Genomic DNA, 17,931 nt, shown 5'->3' on the forward strand with positions numbered 1-17,931 from the left:
AATATTTTGGTTCCTAATATATATTCCTAGTTTTAAATGCATCTACTGAAATCTTTAGAAAGAGAAGCTTATACTCTCGGTACATACAATTCTCATTTCTTAGGAGTTGTTAATGGACTAATATTTTTTTCTGTTAATAATTTAAAATTACAATTGCTAGTATCCTTGAGGAAACTCAATCTGTTGTGATCATTAGTTGATATTATGAAAAAATAACACTGCTACAAAAATCTCAGATGCTGTGGTGAAAGGCCGAGTAACTTGCCTGGCCAAACACCTCAATGTCATAAATAAATGCAAATTTTGAAAAAGATTTCCTGATAATAATTTAATCTTGAAATGCTACTTTACAGAAATACTGACAACGTCTCTATTTGTTGAAAGTCTCTTAACAGAATCCAGAAGGTGGAACATGGAGACTAGTATTTTCGTAGGGTTGTTTTAGTGTATCTCTTGGAATTTCTGGGATGATTGTTTTTAATAAGTTTTTGGCACTCATAACTTAAAGAATAAAAGCTGAGGGGGGGGGTGGAAAGAGCAACTACAAAGAAGCCAAAGTGTATTTTTAAAAGTCATTATTTTTGAGGTGCTGAGAGAGTTGGCTCATGATTTTGGAATGCACACTGTTAACAAGGATTCCTTTGAAGAAGTCTCTGTAGCCCAGTGTTAAAGGCAGTCAGAGACCAACCATAATTAATACAGTCTTTCAAATTAGTGGTGAAATTCATCAGCCGGCTCCAAAATCTGACCTTTATATTCTACTCATAACAAAATACAACCTCTGTTATGTCTTGTTTAGTAGGAGGAAAAAGGAATGATTGAAGTGTAACTTTGAATGTATTCATAAAAGGAGTGATGAAAAGGAATATGATATAATACTACCTACTACATGGGCAGTACTACCTGAAACAGGCTTATGAGAGAAAGTTGGATGTGAAGTCCCAAAGAGTTACCCAGTGGATATATGTTCTGCTGTAACCTGTTCGGGAAGAACAAAAGTACTGTTTTGATATAGGTGGCAATTTAGTATCTAATTACAGAAAAATATTTTTTGCATGGGGAAATTTGGATTATTTTTAATCTATGAAAACTGAATGAGATTACTGGTCTCTCACTTAATAAAACTGTTCATCTCCTACATGACAGCAGCTGTTGCTTGAACCAGCCTAGTGCAGTGACAGGCTTGTCCCACTCTTTCTCCAGTGTCCTTCTACTGCTGTGTTAGACCTGTCACTTAGAACCACTTAGTTTTACATCAACTGGTTTATGTTACCTCTTGGTTAGTGATAATTCTTTTGTCTAGGTGGGGTGAGGCATATAGATTAAAAAAGCCCCAAACAAACAAAACCAAAGTATTTGATGTACACTGTTCTTAAATCTTTTCTACAACTTCAGATAATACCTGTGTCCTCAGACAAATTAGAATTATTTCCTCTTCATGGCTTGTTTTCTCCTAGTACAGTATGGGCAGCAGTTTTAAAACTGTGGATTTTTAAAAATATCACCTTAAAACAGATTTAGTTAATCAGTGTTGGATTGCATCCCTAGGAACCCAGAACTGTAACTTCTAAGAGACTTTCCATTGTAGCATTTGAGATGATACTGGACAGAGTAAACCATCAGAAATACCAAAATTGTGTCAAGTCCTTTAGAAGACGCTAAGAAAAAAAACCCCAAACCAAACAAACCCCAGCTCAAGTCCTTTAAAAGACATTAAGGAAAACAACCACCACCAACCAAACTCCAGAGAGTTTGAATCATAGAAGGATTTGGGTTGGAAGGGGCCTTAAAGCTAGTCTAGTTGCAGCCTCCTGCAATAGCAGCACTACACCAGGTGGCTCAGAGCTTCATCCAGCCTGGCCTTGAACTCTTCTGGGGAGGGGACATCCAGAACTGCCACTGGCTGTAGCTCTTTTGCAGGCATCCACCGTGGGAATACTTACGGCCTTCCTGCCCTCCACTGCGATTGTTTTTCACATTTGTGATTTCCCATCCACTGTACCGCCACCCCTCCTTTGATTTTGATGATCTTTTAGCGTAGACGGCTTGATTGGCTTTTGGCACTGCGCAGAGCAACGCTGGGCGGTTTGTTTAATTCATCACGATTTTAACAGATCGGCTGGAAGTTTATTTAAAACTCGGAAAAGCACAAACAGCTTTTTATAGCCCCTTGTGGTTGTAGTTGCAAGGAGTCGCTTGGTTCGGCTGCCAAGGGCTGGGGAGCTCGGTCGCTGTGCCCGTGTCGCTGGGAGCATCCCCCGGGCGGAGCGTGGGTGCACCCCGGAGGCGGAGCGGCCACGGGGCGGGGCCCGGCGGGCGAGGAGGGCTCGGTGCCGGCAGGAGCCGCCCCCCGCCCGCCGCCCCCCGGGCCCTGCGTCACGGCGGCACCGGCGCGTCCCTCCCGCGGGTGCTGGCGGAGGCGGCGGCGCGGCCGGCGCCCCGCTCCGCCCTGCCCGCACCATGCTCAGCCTGCAGGACTCCCTCTTCTTCGAGATCAGCATTAAGTCTCTACTGAAATCCTGGAGCGGCAGTAGCAGTAAGTATGTCGCTGCACCCGGAATCACAGCAGTGTAGCAGATATCTTATCCCTTTTAAATTTTCTTTTTTGGGGATTTTTTCCCCCTATTTTTCTTTTTCCCTTTTTTTTTTGCATGTTGCCGTGTGAAATTGCCCTTTAAAAAACAGGCTTTTAGTGGTCCTGTGTGCTGCTGGTGCAACTTGGCACAGCCAGTCCGAGAGCTATCTGCTTCGTAGTCCTCATGAAATGTTTTGTATGTATATATTTGTTTATTATTTTATTTTCTCAGAGTGCAGTTATTTCAGTCTGATAAAGTTCTTTGCACCCTTTGCTGTCCAAGAGAAGTGACAGTAGATGCTCATCTCTGCGGAGTTACCAGATGCTGATGATGTCTTAGTTCTGTCAAGCTCCAAATGCTCCTTTGAAGCAAATCAGTCACCCTCGGACAGTGTATTTTACAGGGGGGCATTGTTTTTGTGCCCAAAACCTATTATTATGCCTACAAAAACTGCCCACTTTGATCTTCTGAATGTCCTGAAACGAGAGTTTCTCGGAGGATTCCTTGTCTGAAGTGAAGCAGCGAAGCAAAGATGCTGCTCTTGGTTCAGACAAGCCATCTGTCCTCACGTCACCCCTTCACACACGCTTCAATGCAGGGTCTGGGCCCGGAGCTGCCTCGCACCGTGTCGAAGGCTTTGCTAACGTAAGCACAGCAACTTCATGACAGGATGCCAGGAGGTGACAGAGATGATGTAATTGGACGTCAGCTGAGCATTTCCTACGTCTGAAGTTTCTTGTATATCTGAAAACGAAAAAAGTTAAGATCTGGAAGTAACCAGCATCTCAGCTTTATGTTTCATTAATTGCTGCTTGATATGTACTGGGATGCAGTTTCTACTTACCATACACTTCATCAAAATAGCTCCATTAGGATTTTTACCCCAATACAGTAGTATATATTCACCTGTCTTGTTTGAAGGAATTAATAGCAAGTTATTTATTATACACTGTATTAATCAGTGCTAGGAGATATGCAGATGCTTAGTTTGTCCTAATAGCTCATTCAGACCTGATTTGCTTTTTGTGTTAACTGCTGTAATTTGTTTTAGACTGATAACTTCTAGACTATTGTCTTACAAGTTAAAGCAATTCATGTTTCAGAACAGGTTTTCCTTATAGGTTTTGCTTTTTAGTTTGTTTAATTTGTGTCTTGCAGATTAACAGTATCTGTTCCAAATTATACCTTGTAATTGTACTTGGTAGTTATTAACATGCTTGCTGCAATAGAGATAACCAGAAGGATTTTTCCAGTGTTTTATAGTAGAAGTTGAAAATACCTTATGAAAATTATTAAAAATCCTTATTGTTTCCAAACTAAAGGAAATCGTAGGTTACAATCAGTAACAATAAATTTAGTCTGCAACTAGATATATCATTGTATAGTTAAGGAGATAAATCGCAGCTTCCAGACTAGATAATTGTCAGCTGTGACAAGACAGAGTAATAATAATAAGATAGAGAGTAATAATAATAAAAAGGTTGTCTGAGAAGTGGTTATATATGATGCTATGTTTTCTCCTTTATGCCCTCTGTTATGTAAGCACAATGGAGTAAGATCTTCCTGACTCCTTCATCAGGAAGTGGCACTTGGATCATCTACCAACAAACCAATTTTCTGTGTGTGCTGGTGAGATAGCTGGGGTTTATTTCCCTTTTCCCAGCATTGTCACTCCATTTGTGGGAATGGTTGTGATTCCAGCATAGCTGCACGTCTGCTCTGTGAGTGTTTGGGAGTCGCATTCTGATGGCGCTGTGTAGCCTGGCCGGGAGCAGAGCCCTCTGTGCAGCCTGTGCTGGCTCCAAGGACTGTGATTCACATGCATACCTTAGTGAGCTGAGCTGAAGTGGGCAAGCCATTTGCTTTGTTCCTAAAACATTTTCTATTCAAGTGATGCACTATGTGCAGAGCAAGGAATTACACAATATTTGCGTTGAGGATAAGCTTGGAAATTCAGGAAATATCCATATGCTAAGAAATTACTTCAGAAAAGTTTTTGCTATGTTTTTATAAAATTTTTAGGTGCAAATGCTACTTTTTATGGTTTTTATCATAACTTTAAATTTTTACATGCTGAAGGATGTCAGAAAAGGAGTGGGTGTGCTTGCATGCATTTCCATGTGCATAAAAGTAAGCATCTGCTGAGAGTGTTTAAGTGTGTAACAGAAAGGCAGTAAAGCTCCATGAGTCTGGTTAAGGGCTTGCTTAGCTGGCATAATGTTGCAGTGCTGGCTAAGGTTTTATTGTAGTTGATCTTTTTTCTTTCAGTAACAACAATGAAGTGACATTCATACGGCCTAGTTTCAGAATGCTATCTCTGTGCCAACAATTTTAGGCATTACTTCTTTTTAAATGGAGTCAGGAATGTTCTTTTAATCCAGCAGTGATGTGAGGATGTTCTTGCTTAAGAACTGATTCCTTACTGAAGTTGTGAATGTAACTGGGAGCTTTATACTTGCTTGTCCTCAGGGCTGCTTGGCTCCTTAGTATTTAAGGAATCCTAGTTGTGATGATGTATCTCAGTGCTCTTGGATTCTGTTGTTTAGCCCATCGCAGTTTCAATATGTGGTCTGTCTAGTGGTTCTTCTGAGTTCCTAAATTGTAGGAAAAATACTAATTTTGATTGTTGTTTATGTTGCTTGGTGTAAGAAAGCTCTTATATTTTGTCCATTAAAACCTTCATTTAAGGTTAAGGAGGTCTGGATGCCATGAGAATTGCTTTTAGTAATGCAATATGTGGGTTCAAAAACAAAATGTAGTGCTGCTTACAGTGAAAAGCATTAAGTAATAAATACCTTACTGTAAGATATGACACAAGTTTTAATGAAAGCTAGGCATGTATTTCTGGGGCTTACAGTCTGGACAGGAACAATGACTTTCCAGTAAGCACAAGTACAATCCATTATTGCTTTATTAAAAGCTTTTTTGTGTTTCCAATATATACTGTATTAGTAGTCATGTCCTGTTTGGAAATAAAGAATTATTTCTGGATTTTTTTTTTTTAATAGGATGTATTGTGTTTCCTAAAGCTATCACAGAGCTTTCTGTTGCTGTGCTGCAGTTGTGCTGTATCTATTGGTAAACAGAAGGGACTAAACAGAAGGGTACACCTGTCATGTGGGTGCTTCTCTGTCCTTGAATTCGTCCCTATCTTCTTCTGGATGAATCAGTTTTGGAGGTGCTTTGTGAGGTTTTCCATTCCACCTTGCTCAGCTTGGTTCAGAAGTCATGCATATATCTCAAGAACTTATGCTGGTTAAGAGAAGGCTGCTCTTTGACAATGCCCCTGCCAAAGCTACATTGAGGTTGTTGCCCTTGGCTTCTTTTTGATAAAGGTTTGTGACAGGGATTTTCAAAGTTACTGAGACTCATGAGCCTGGGAACAAAGTCTTGCCAGGAAAGCAAGCTGTATCTGCCTGGACAGCAGTTGGTTTGGAAATTGCTATAAAATCAGAAAGAAATGGAGCAGCTTTAAAAGCTCCAAATTATTGGAGCTATGGCTGCCAGGTGCTGATGAGCACATGAAAACTGGGGAGCTGCCTGGCAGATACTTTTGAATCATTCTTTCTGTGGATGAAAAAAAGAACTTGGAGCTTGCTTTTTAAGATTCACTTATCATCTCATAGGATTAGTTTGACTGAAGATTACTTCCTCCTTTACCAACCAAAAATGAACTCTTCGCTCTCAAGAGAGGTTCTGCTCTCCTAATACAGTATTTAATGAAGTAGATGTAGTGGATTCATTTTTATCCTGTGATTTTTTGTTTGAAGAAAGCATCGAAGCTGTAATTTAAATAAGAAAGGTCACATTACAATGTCATTATAGGAATGTATATGAAAGAGGACCATAGGAAGAGTTCTGGGAAAAGAAATGTTTTCTTGATGGTCTTGTTCTTTAGGAGAAGATGGGTGAGGTAGAGTACACATGGAGGTGTGTGTGGCTTTTTAATAAAACCACAGATTTGCTGCTTCTGTAGTTATTTGCTAGTGGTTTATACTTTTTAGAAGTAATAAAAGCACCAGTTTTTAACATACTGGGAGTCATTATTGTATGATAAATTTCATCTTGTTTCCCCATTAACTGTTAAAGAGCAAAGAAAATGAAACTTGAGGAAAAAAATTAATCTGAGATGTTACATGATTGCTTCTCTTTCAGACTGTCCTTTGGGCTAAGAGTTATTAGTGGCATGGCTGTGCTCTAGAGAATGTTCATACAACTTTTAAATTCCAGTGGATAAACCAGTATTACGTCACAATGTAGAAAAGTCCTATTTTCATGAGATACTATTTTTGGTGCCTTCTAAAACAATTATAGTTATTTAATAAGTACAATAATAAGTAGGGTGTTAACTTCAGCATCCCAAACAATAATATGCTCAGTCTTTTTTTTTTGTTGGAAACTTTTTCTTTATTGTAACCTTGACTTCAAAGGATCACATCAGTTAGTAGTGTTGCCTTCTATGCTGAAACATGATCGGCACTTTCTAGAGAATGTAACAATTTTTCTGTATATCTTCCAAAACTGTTTTGACATGTTGCAAAGTGAATTTTTAAAATGAAATATGAATCCAAATGTATTGAGTTTTGGAAAAGCTACTAAATTCTGCTTTTTGGAAAAAAGCATCTACATCTAATTTGTGTTAGTAAATGTAGTTACAGGTCCCTGTACTACTTGAGAAGCAATTTTTTTCCTGTAGAAGGGACATATGATGACCTTTCCAGAATCTTTAAGTTGTCATGGGAAAAACAAGTTTCTGTCAGTAGTTAATTACCCAATACAGTGTGAATGTATCAATGTATTAATGTATTGTGGAGTGTGGCCTCCATATTTGGCTCTATTTATGAACTTCTGTGGCCTTTGATGATGGTCTCTTGTGCAGTACATCTTGAGGCACATAATGAGTCATTGCATTTCCAGATATATGGTGTGTTGGCATATTCATTAACAGAGGTGCTGGTAACATTCTGTGTAGTAAAATTTACTATGTAAAGAGAACATTGGGTGGGACTTTTTTTCCTCCTTCTTTCTTTGTTTCTGGGTATGTTTGGAACAACAAGGTCTATCAGTGGATGTAGGCTTGAAGAGGATAACAAGGCTGTAAGTATAACACCCAAACTAGTCAAACATCCAACTACCACCCTGAAGCTAAAGAGTACCGTGCATACACAAGTGAATGATCTCAAGGGAAGGAGGCTCCTGTAATGGAATGTTCAGGATCAGCTGCCTAGCAGTGAGAGGCTGCCTGCCTCTCTTGGTGGGCATGTATGGATATCTCAGCTCAGCTGGATCCTTGAGTCTTGCTCTCCTGTCTTTTCCATAGAAGCCTTTTTATATTTGCTCATTTTTCTTCTGTGTGACTGAAGATGGGGAGTGGGTTGGGTATTTTGGGGTTGGTCTAGCTTCCATTATTGCTGAGCATTCATACCTACTTGTATACTTTTTGCCTGCCATACCTATTTGATGTCAGCAGTCTGTATTGTAACACCTTCCATGTAAGTTGGGCATTAGGGTGTGGATGCTCATTAGGGAAGTACATGTATCCAGATTTTTACCAGTTGTAATTAGCTAAGGTTATATGATGTTTTGTGCCTTACTTTGGACTTCTCTGCACATAAAGTTGGAAAGTGTGGAACTGTTATTTAAAACAAAAATTTTTTGAGGATTGTTTTGTGTGAAGTTCTTTGTATTGATTTTTTTAATAAAATGCTTGTGTTGTAGGAAGTACATTATGTGTTGAGATATGCATTATTTGTCTTCATCAGATATAGATATGCTAGAATGAGCTTCCCTCTGTGAAATTCTTTCATAGAAAGTGATAGACTTTCTGCTAAACCCATAACTAGATTCTGTAATGATTCAAATTGCAGAAGAGAATGCTGTTGAAAGGAGAAAGTGCACCAAATGCAAATCACTCTGTCAGCTACTGTTGCTGGAATAAACTGCCTGCTCTGCATGGACTTCAGGAAAGCTCCAGATAAACCAATTGCAACAAGCCATATCAAATACCCCATTTCTGCTGACTGTTTTTTTTTTTTACACTCTAGCTCTGGTGCTTTTGTATTTGAAGGGGAAAGGTTTAGACATTAGGGGTTTAATAGCATTTAGGAGATAACTGACACAACGACATTTATTTATTTGGAAAGGTGGTTGCCAACTTTTTTTTGCTGCATTATATCCTGTGTACATGTAGTTAGAAGTTTCCCACTCTGTAGAAGTAAATGTTCTTCCTCATTCCTATACAAAGAGTAATGGTGCTGGTGAAAGGGGGCTGTTCAATTCTGTTAGGTACAGTGCAAAATAAAGGGTCTGTTTAAAGAGGAAAAGGCCATTCTAAATCAGAAAGGACACTGGGAACCTAAAGGACACTGGGAACTGATGTGGGTAATAGGCTACCAAGCTGCAATAACAGAAGAAAATAAATTATTGAGGCATAGAATTGCTTGAACTGCTTTTAATATTAGAATACTAATTATTGGAAAATTACGTTACAGAAAGAAATAAACTTTTTATCATTGAGTTTGCTGTAATAACTCTTATTAGACAAATCCAGGAGTCTCTTATAGACTGATATAGAAGTACTTAAAGTACAGCGATGGTCAAAAAGCTAGATGTGGAAAGTGTTTCAATGCAGTTACAGAATTACATGGTTTATGAATCTTTAATTAATTTTCATCAGAATTTAAACTTGATGCCCTAAGTAGGTATAGTTATTAAAACAAGAAAAGAATGATGTGTAGGACATATTTTACTCCTATCAGAACAAATTCTTCTAATGAATATGTGTATATATATATATATATATAAAATGCTTTCAAAGTAGTAGTAGAACACAACAGGCGTATGAAACATTTTCTTCATTCTTTGCCTTTTCTCATTCTTCTAAGAATCAAGAATTTGAAAATCCAAAGGAAGGAGTACTTTTTATCAGATATATGTAGACTCAGAAACAGACTGCTAAGAGTTTAAAAAACAACCATTTCAATCTTCAAAAATAACATTTTTAATTTAGAACATTAATATTTATAGGTTTCTTGCTCAAGAATTCATTTAAGTTCTAGAAGCAATTAATTTTATAAAGAGATCTTAGGAAAGCATGGGAGGTATAAATAACTTCTGTGCTTCTGCCTATCAGGCACAGCTGGCATGTGATTTGGGGATATTTTCAACTATATTTTTTGAAGTTTTCTTTGCAGACAACTGGTACAGACAAGAATAGTGGTCTAGAAAGATGTATGAATGCCTTAAGCCCTTGCAAATCAATACTAGCTAATTATTGGATATTTGAAAGAACTGTTACATTCACAGTGAATGCTATCAAAGCAGTGTAAGTAGGTCTGGGGGTTGTTCATTTTCTTCCTTTTGCTTTTTTTATTCATCATCCCCGTTTGCTGCCTTTATTCATGCTGCTGAACTAGAACTGAAGATCTTCAGGTTAGGAAAGTGATGTCTGTGAGGGTGCCAGGGTCAGCGATCAGTAACAGCTCAGCAGCTCTTAGTGAAGCCCATGTTGGTCTTAGAGAATCATGTGCTGACATCCCAGTGGAAACCTGCCTCCTTTCTCTCTCCAACATCTTGCTTTGTGCTGGCTGTCAGCAGGACATAGCAGCTGGGCCAAATATCACCAGATTTTTACTGTTCTTTCAGCTACAAATGAGATCTTGTCCTGAAAAAAGAGAGGCTGGCAACTGGCACTTCGTTTTTATGACAGCAAAGTGAAGAAAGAAAGAAGCAAAGCCAGGTGTTCTGAGGTTTGACTGAGAAGTTCAAAGGTTTTTGTGGTAGCTGTTTGAACTCTGTGTCCAGAAACCCATGATAGACTAAGCTGGGGATATTAAGGTGGAATCCTACATTGTTCTGCATGTAGGGGTATTTTCATCTTTTAATCTCTCTCTCTTCAGAAAGTAACTGGGTAGGAAAAAAGGAAAGAGAGTACCCAAAACCTAGAAATAACCTAGCAGAAGTGCGTGGATTGCAAAAATTTTGCAATCTTTTTGTCTCACTTTTTTTCTTCTTAAATAATGATTTAAAAAACCCTGAAAGAGTACTTCAAGTTAGAATTTTTCTTCTGTGGGAAAAATTAAAAGTGTATCACTAATTCTGAAAGAATTATCTTAAGAAAACTATGGGCAAACCCCGAGTTTCCAAAATATGGCAAAAGGTGGCCAAAAGGAAAGTGATTTCACTGTTAGAAGTTTTCCTAGTATCTATCAGTGTAGTATTGTTCAAAGGTTAATTTGAATAATTTTTACTTATGTATTTATTTTTAATTTATAGTTCATGCCTATCTTTTATGCCCACATTATCCCTAAAGACATTGCTGTAACTGGAAAACTGGAGTGCTCATCTTGGAGAAGACAAGGCAAAACAAGAACATAATGTGTTTAATCAAACAGGGGAGAGGGTGGCAGGACAGAGCCTGGGAGGTCCTTGGCATTGGTTCTATATTATTTGAAGTAAACCTGTAAGATTTCGCTATCTAAAATGTAGTAAAGGATGTGAATTTATGCTACCACTGAGCACAAAAACATTTTGAAGCATATTGAAGCTGAAGTTCAGCATCACTAAAAGTCAATCTTGGTGTGCCAAAATGGTGTCTTGCTGTAGATTCAAGTCTTTAAAAAAAAATAGTATGCACTGCACTTCTCACTCTGAAAACCTGAAGTGAGGTAGTACTGTGTCCTCGGTTAACTTTAATTTAGATACTGGTTTTTTAACATATATTCTTGCACATTTCTAGTTTTTTCTCAAGCTTTTGTATGTCTTTCTTGCGTGCTTACTTCTGCTGAGACCATCTACCTAATGATGCTGAGAAAAACGATGTTAAGTCCTTGAGAATTGTTTGCAGTTTTAAGACTGAGGTTACCAGGACTGACTGCCAGAAGGCAATTGTGAGTATCAGACAGTTTTAGCTATTTGGGACTGAGAGAGGTGACAGAGACCCATGAGGTGCAGCTGTGGCATCCTGACATGATTAAAACATCTCGGTGGTTTCTGGTGGTGTTAATATGTGAGCACGCAGACTTAAATCCCACATCCCGAAAGAAAAAGATGAGCGATGAGCTCTGGATGTGAAACTGGCGTTTCCAGGTCACTGGCCAAGAGTGTAGCTGGGCAGAGGCCAGAGCTTGTTATCGTTTCATGGTTTGCCTTTGGTCTCCTTCCAGGTGTCAGGGCTGGAGCGCTCCCTGCTTTGAGGCCCTAAGCCCCCACCATGCCCAAACTCCACCTCTGCTTCTGTTCCCCCCAGAAACTGGCCAGTTGTTCCATCTCATCTGTGTTTTATTACTGGAGACTGATTATTGAGGTCATGTTTTATTAGAATAGATACAGAATTTGCCTGTGTAACCTCAATATAATGAGGAAGCTTGAGCTCCAAAACCTTGATCAGAGAGTCTGAGATTTCCAGGGTTAAGTGGGAATAACTGGGCAATGTATAATATCAGTTCTGTTAATAGTATACCTGAGCAAGAATGAAGAAAGTATTGCTCCATTTTAAAAATAATGCTGCCAATATATTTATATATTGCAGCTTAGGAGATGGCAGCATTGTCTACCTCTCTGTAGCAATTCTGGTTGGAAACTTAAATGACCTAATTTTTATTTTTCTTTATCATGTAGCAGTAGTAAGCAGCCCTACAGATTATCAGACCATTATTTGTTTTGGGATATCCTCTACTAGGAAATTTCACCCTCTCTTCCTAAAGAGGGATGAACATTAAAGAATTTTTAAAGCAGAAATGTAATCGTTTCATATAATTTTTCCTGCATATTCCTCATTTTTATATTTGTCGTGAACTGTGTAGTCATCTAAATATCATGCAAGTACTGCTGTCATTATTGGCCAGCCATAGTTGGTGTCAGCACATGCAGTTAGATACTTAATTCCTTTTCAAGCCCCAAAACATGGTAGTATTTGAATGACTTGCAGATCTGAATGTAGCTATGACACAGTTGTCTCATCTCCTTAACAGACTGCTCTCTTTGAAATATGGATTGATGTATAAACATGTTTTTATCCCTGTCCATCAGCTTGTAGGCCAGTGTATCTGTTTCTTTTCTGATAGACTGGGGATATTTTCCGTGTCTTCCTACACAAATACAAAACCCACTATTTATTTTTTACCACAACACAGTGTAGGTAATGCTGTTGCAACATTGTATAAACTGTGTAGCAGATGTAAATGTGATATCTTGTAAGAGGGAAAGCAGATATTATTTAATATGAACTGAGGGGAGCAAAGTGTATGAGTCCAAGAGGACCACCAAGCAGCCAGGCACTAGGACAGGGTGGGTGCTCAATGTCCAGCAAAAAGCCACCACAACGCTTGTGTCAAGCTATTACATCTGTAATCTATGGTCATGGTGTGGGAGCCAGGAATGTCAGGTGTATCATTCTCCATGTGTCCTGGGCTCCTTTTCAGTTGGCATCAGATTTTGGAGCACTGTTTTTGACGTTGTCGCTGTTTAGTGTGCCCATCCTGTCGCACTTCTGTGAGTCATTACATGATTGTCTCCAGCTCTGGGTGTGTTGTGAAACTGCAGGTGGGTGAGGTGGGTGCAGGGGGATCTCTGTACCCACTCAGCCAGGTGTTGTTCATGCAGGCCATGCTGAAAGCACCAGTTCCCTGGTGCCTCCACAGCCAGAACTTCCCATTCATATCAGCCCCAGCCTCTCAGGTACAGTTCTCTGCATTGCTTTTTAGAGCTTAAATGAATGTATTGAAACCAGATAAAGGTTCCTATTGCAGAGAGAGCAAACTACTTTTTGAAGTAAATTAGAATCAGATAAAAAAATAAAAAGAAAGTTGAGGGAGTTAGGAGAAAAAAGTTTTTTTTTTTCCTTGTGATACCAGTACACGCAGCTCAAATCTTTTAAATGACCAATTTAGCCATGTATTTTGGAGTTCCATGGACAAGCATATGACAACCTATTTTTACTTCAGATGTGACTAGTCTCCTCCCATGAAACTGACAAAGAAGCTGGTAACTCTGAAACCTTGGTGTGTTTATGGTGGCTAAGAATAGCATGGCACTGAGTATTGTCTCCATATAGAAGTCTAGTGTGAGTGCTGGCTGTGTGCTTGCTGGTTGGGATTTTTTTGCCAGGTTTGTGCTATGCCCTTGTGCTTCATCTGAGGACTCAAAGCCCTGAAGGCTGTCATCTGCTTCCCTAAGGAATTGCAAAACTTGGGATTCTTCCTAATTTAGTTTACTTTTATTTGCAGTAAGCATAGATAAATTTAGTCAGAAAGACTGATTAGAAATAGAAGTGTCTCATGCTTTTTCTTAAAAAAAAAAAAAAAAAGCTAACTAGGGTCTCATGTCAACTCAGCACTACCTTTTGCTGTTAAAGACTTAAAAAGCACTGAGAACCCCCAAAAAACAATACCCACACTAGCCCACACATGCAAAGCAAATTTGGATAAGTGTCCTAGTGAACAATCCTAAGTTTTCTATATATTTGTTAATTTTCATATTCATAGAACTTTTTTCCCAAGAAAATAGTTGTCCCAGACTATCAATAAATAAAGCAGCTGACACTGCTGTTTTTCTGTAGAATTTGAGGAATGGTCTTGACTCAGAAGAGCACATTTGATAAACAGGAAAAGCACAGACAATTTACTACACCTATTTAAAAACAGAACTTATAACAGCATTATAAGATTGTGTTTATGCCTTCACAAGGAAATTTTTGTTGTAGTTGAAAAATACTCAGTCTCTCCTATGTGCTGATAACTCTTTGGTAATATCTACTGGGAACTGAAACTCATTGGAGTTGAATTTTCAGGAGAGCTGATCCCCTGAGTGCAGGGCAGAAAATTTCATTCAGGGAAATTATCAGGTTTTTTTTACAGTTAAATATAGGTAATTACCTGGATGTGAAAAGAAAAAGGGGTTTGTTTTTTTATTCCTCAGCAAAATTACTAAGAATATGCTTTTGAAAATGTTGGTTTCACTTTTTCTGTTTTTCTTCCTATGACATGTTTGTGTTAAACTTGGCAGATTGAGTTAGTCTAGTATATTTTCCTTTTCAGCTCATATGTTCATATGAAGGATTACTAGGCAAAACTGACAGAATCGGAGCGTGGAACAGTTGTGCTTTTCTGAAATTGATATTTAATGCATGAGATACTTTTTGTCCCTCATTTGTGTATGCTTGAGCATATTCCAATGCTGGATTGTATTTGTTTATTTATTCTCTCCTTTGCTTTTTTAATCCTTGTGTATATATACCTAACACTTCAATTTTCAAAACATACCTTGGTATCAGAAATACTATTACAATTTTTCTGAGTACATCACTAGACAGTTATTTACAAAGAAGTGAAGGTGCTCTCTAAGAGGACCCAGTCTGGGCTAATGTATTGGTTTTGGGGTTTTTTGTTTGTTTGTTTGTTTTTAATGATACATTATTTGAAGTTCTTGGTTACCTTATAGCTGACATTCCACAGTCCTTTTCTTAAATAATCTTTTAGAGCAAAACTGCCAGCATTCATTACTTTCTTGCATTTACTCAGGAAAGGTATCAATTTGACACTAATGAGGATAATTGAGGATAATGAGCATAATGAGGATAATGAGGAAAAGTTTTTTTTCCCTCTTTGAACTGGGAGCTGGAATTGCCCTCTTCTCACAAGGAAATAATTAGCAGGCAGTGAAGTGAGAGAAGGTTACCTTGGCTGTGCTCTGCAAGAGACCTCTTTGCAAAAGCTGCTGGCTTCTGACACAATCTTATTTGGAAATAAAATTAAGCATAAATTTGTTGAGTATTTTGACATTGTTTTTTCTTCAAATACAGTGGACCAATAGGGTTTTTTATATCCTTAAGTCTGCAAACTGAGGATGTGAAGTTTTGTTTTTCCAGAGAACTGTGGATTAGGAAAGATGAGATAAGGTATTTAAGTTTCTGTTTGCTAGTTAACAAAGGCATACCTGTGGTCACTTTGACTTTGTTACAGAATGCACTTTTTGTGTGTGGTGTATACCGATCTTTTAATACATTGAAAGGAAATAAAACATCATCACGTTTGCAGTGACAATTGTTAAGAGTGTTTGTGCAGCCTGTATTTATGTGTATTCCTTTGCTGCTATATCCTTGCCTTAGTTTTAGATTTTAAATGCTAATTCTTAAAACTTTAGATTTACTTCATGTTTTTCTTTCTCTTCATGTAGTTAGCATACCATGGAAGTGAATTCTTTATTCAGAGCAGGTTCACTCTCATCATTGCTGTGGAAATGTGTGTTTTCTTAACTTACAGATCAGTGTGTAAGGAAATCTGGAATAAACACTTGTGAATAAAGTTCTCTTTCCTTCTCTTCCTACTCTTTCACTCCACAGGCCTGACTAGTATATCTTTGACTGCTGCCTTTGCTTCTCTTCTACTTTTTAGTTTAACATAATTTAGCCAAACATTGATTTAATTTTATTGCCTTTGCTAGCTCAGGATTCAGAGCATCAGTGTGTTTCCAGCCTGGTGCAGCCTTCAATTTGATGGCAAAAATGGGTTTCTCTCTTAGCAGTAAGAGAGAGCAGTAAGTTCTGTTCTCTGCCCCACTTCCCTCACCCCATGGACTGTGCAGGGCACACTTTCTGTGCCAGTCAGAAAGGTCATGAGTGCTTGCAGATTTACCAGTGTGCCCTTCCCTGTTGCTTGAAAGTTGACCGTCAGTATCTGGCTCTCAAATGGGAAGGATAGGGAATGATGAGAAACCAAACTGCCCTCAGCAAGCTTAAATTTGCTCTGTAGGAATCTGTATCCCCCTTGGAAACTTCTTCTAAATAATAAAAAACTCCAGGAGACTGAACTGAAGGAGAAATAATACTAATGAGTTATGGCCTCTCAGCCATTGCATGAATGCACAAACCATATAAAAGCATGGTAACTGACTGGTATGCTGGTGACCCTGAACTTATAAGCCCCCATGAAAAGCAGGGAATAGTACTGGCTCAGACTTAGTGGGGACTCGGTTAACATTTTCCAGATGGATCAGAAGAACTAACAGAACAAGCCAATATTAAGCAATTCTGTCTTTCCTCTCCATATTCAGTGGGAAGTTGATGTCTTTGTCCCAGTTGCAGAAATAAAGTTAAATAAAAAATAAGCATCAGATACTGCCCTTTAAAATTAATACTGTAAGCTTTTTTTTTTGGCAAGTTAATCATACTGGAATAAATCGCTTCTGTGTTTGCATCGTTAATGAAAGTATGACTTGCAATGCTGTAGAAGCCTAATGCTAATGAGGATAGGAAGTAAAGAAACAAGATTAGGGATTTTTTTTTTTATACTTATGTGGTTATTCTTTTGAGGGAACACAGAATTTGTAATTGAGTGAGTGTTGATAGTTATATATGTTCATTTGTTAAAGTTCAGCGTTTTGAAGGAAGCTGAGATAGCAGGGTGGGTACATACATTCTTCGCTTGTGCTGTGCAAAGTAGTTTGACAGTTAAGGGCATGTTTGGTCTTCACAAGGTCTACTGGGAAAGGAGACTGAAGGTACCAGTTGTGTGCTTGGGGTGGTATTGTTTCTCTGAGAAGTTTGCAACTTGATTACAGAACTGTTTTCGAGCAGAAATTACTGCATTAAAGTCTAGCTTGCTTTATTATATGTGCAGCTTAAAATTGCATTGAAGGCAGTTGTATTAAATGTCAGGACACTAAGAGTATTTCTGAAAACTACTGTTGGGAATTTAATTTATAGCCCTGAATCTTTGCATTCCTGCCATTATCCTGCTTCCAAATGTGATGGATTATGTTTAGATTATGGACAGATGAGACTTACCCTTTACATTCTTTGAAGCTGATCTTGCATGAGACCAGCTTTCTGACAGTGTAGTTTGGAAGTATGCTATTAATTAAATCTCACTTCTTTCTAAATAAGGATTGCTGTGAAATTCAAAAATATTATTTTTAATTAAAGTACTTTATTTGAAGAGGTTTTCTATTCTGGCTGTTGTTCTAGAAAAGGAATTACATAAACTATATTTTTAATGATCTGACACTTTAATGGCCAGGATATCCTGATGGCATGCCGTAATCAAGTGTGACTGGGCAGGACTTGAGACAATTGAGTTCAAACTGATTTCCTCTTCCCCCTCTAGTTTTTGTGTTCTATCACATTGTTTTCCACTGTGTATGGTTTGCTCTTTTGGCATCTTGTGCTATCAAAATTATTTTTTAATTTTTCTTTTTTTCCTGTCTGATAATAATCTACATGCATGGTCTACCATACAAGGCTCTGTAAAATGAGTCACAAAATGAGTTGTACTTCTTGCATATGTGTCTAGAAATTTCAGCCAGTATTTCCCATGTATTCCTAGCTGTTGTGTTGTTGAGGATTTTTCAAAATGTATGT

At 38.2% G+C, this 17,931-nt stretch overlaps 1 protein-coding gene across 13 annotated transcripts in view; it reads left to right on the forward strand.

Moving 5' to 3' along the window:
- Positions 1–17,931, forward strand: part of FRYL (FRY like transcription coactivator) — a 163,595-nt gene that overhangs the window by 40,379 nt on the left and 105,285 nt on the right. The window contains exon 1 of one of the 13 annotated variants that reach the window (XM_071432422.1): positions 2,419–2,536. The exons of the other annotated variants lie outside the window; for them this stretch is intronic. Coding sequence (XP_071288523.1) covers positions 2,461–2,536 — 76 coding nt within the window. The 5' untranslated portion in view covers positions 2,419–2,460. Of the gene's footprint in view, positions 1–2,418; positions 2,537–17,931 lie in introns of those variants that run through there. 13 annotated transcript variants of the gene reach the window in all.

This window comes from Agelaius tricolor, unplaced genomic scaffold, assembly GCF_023055355.1.
Source record: "Agelaius tricolor isolate 1412-34295 unplaced genomic scaffold, bAgeTri1.0.p SCAF_8, whole genome shotgun sequence".
NCBI classification, from domain to species: domain Eukaryota; kingdom Metazoa; phylum Chordata; class Aves; order Passeriformes; family Icteridae; genus Agelaius; species Agelaius tricolor.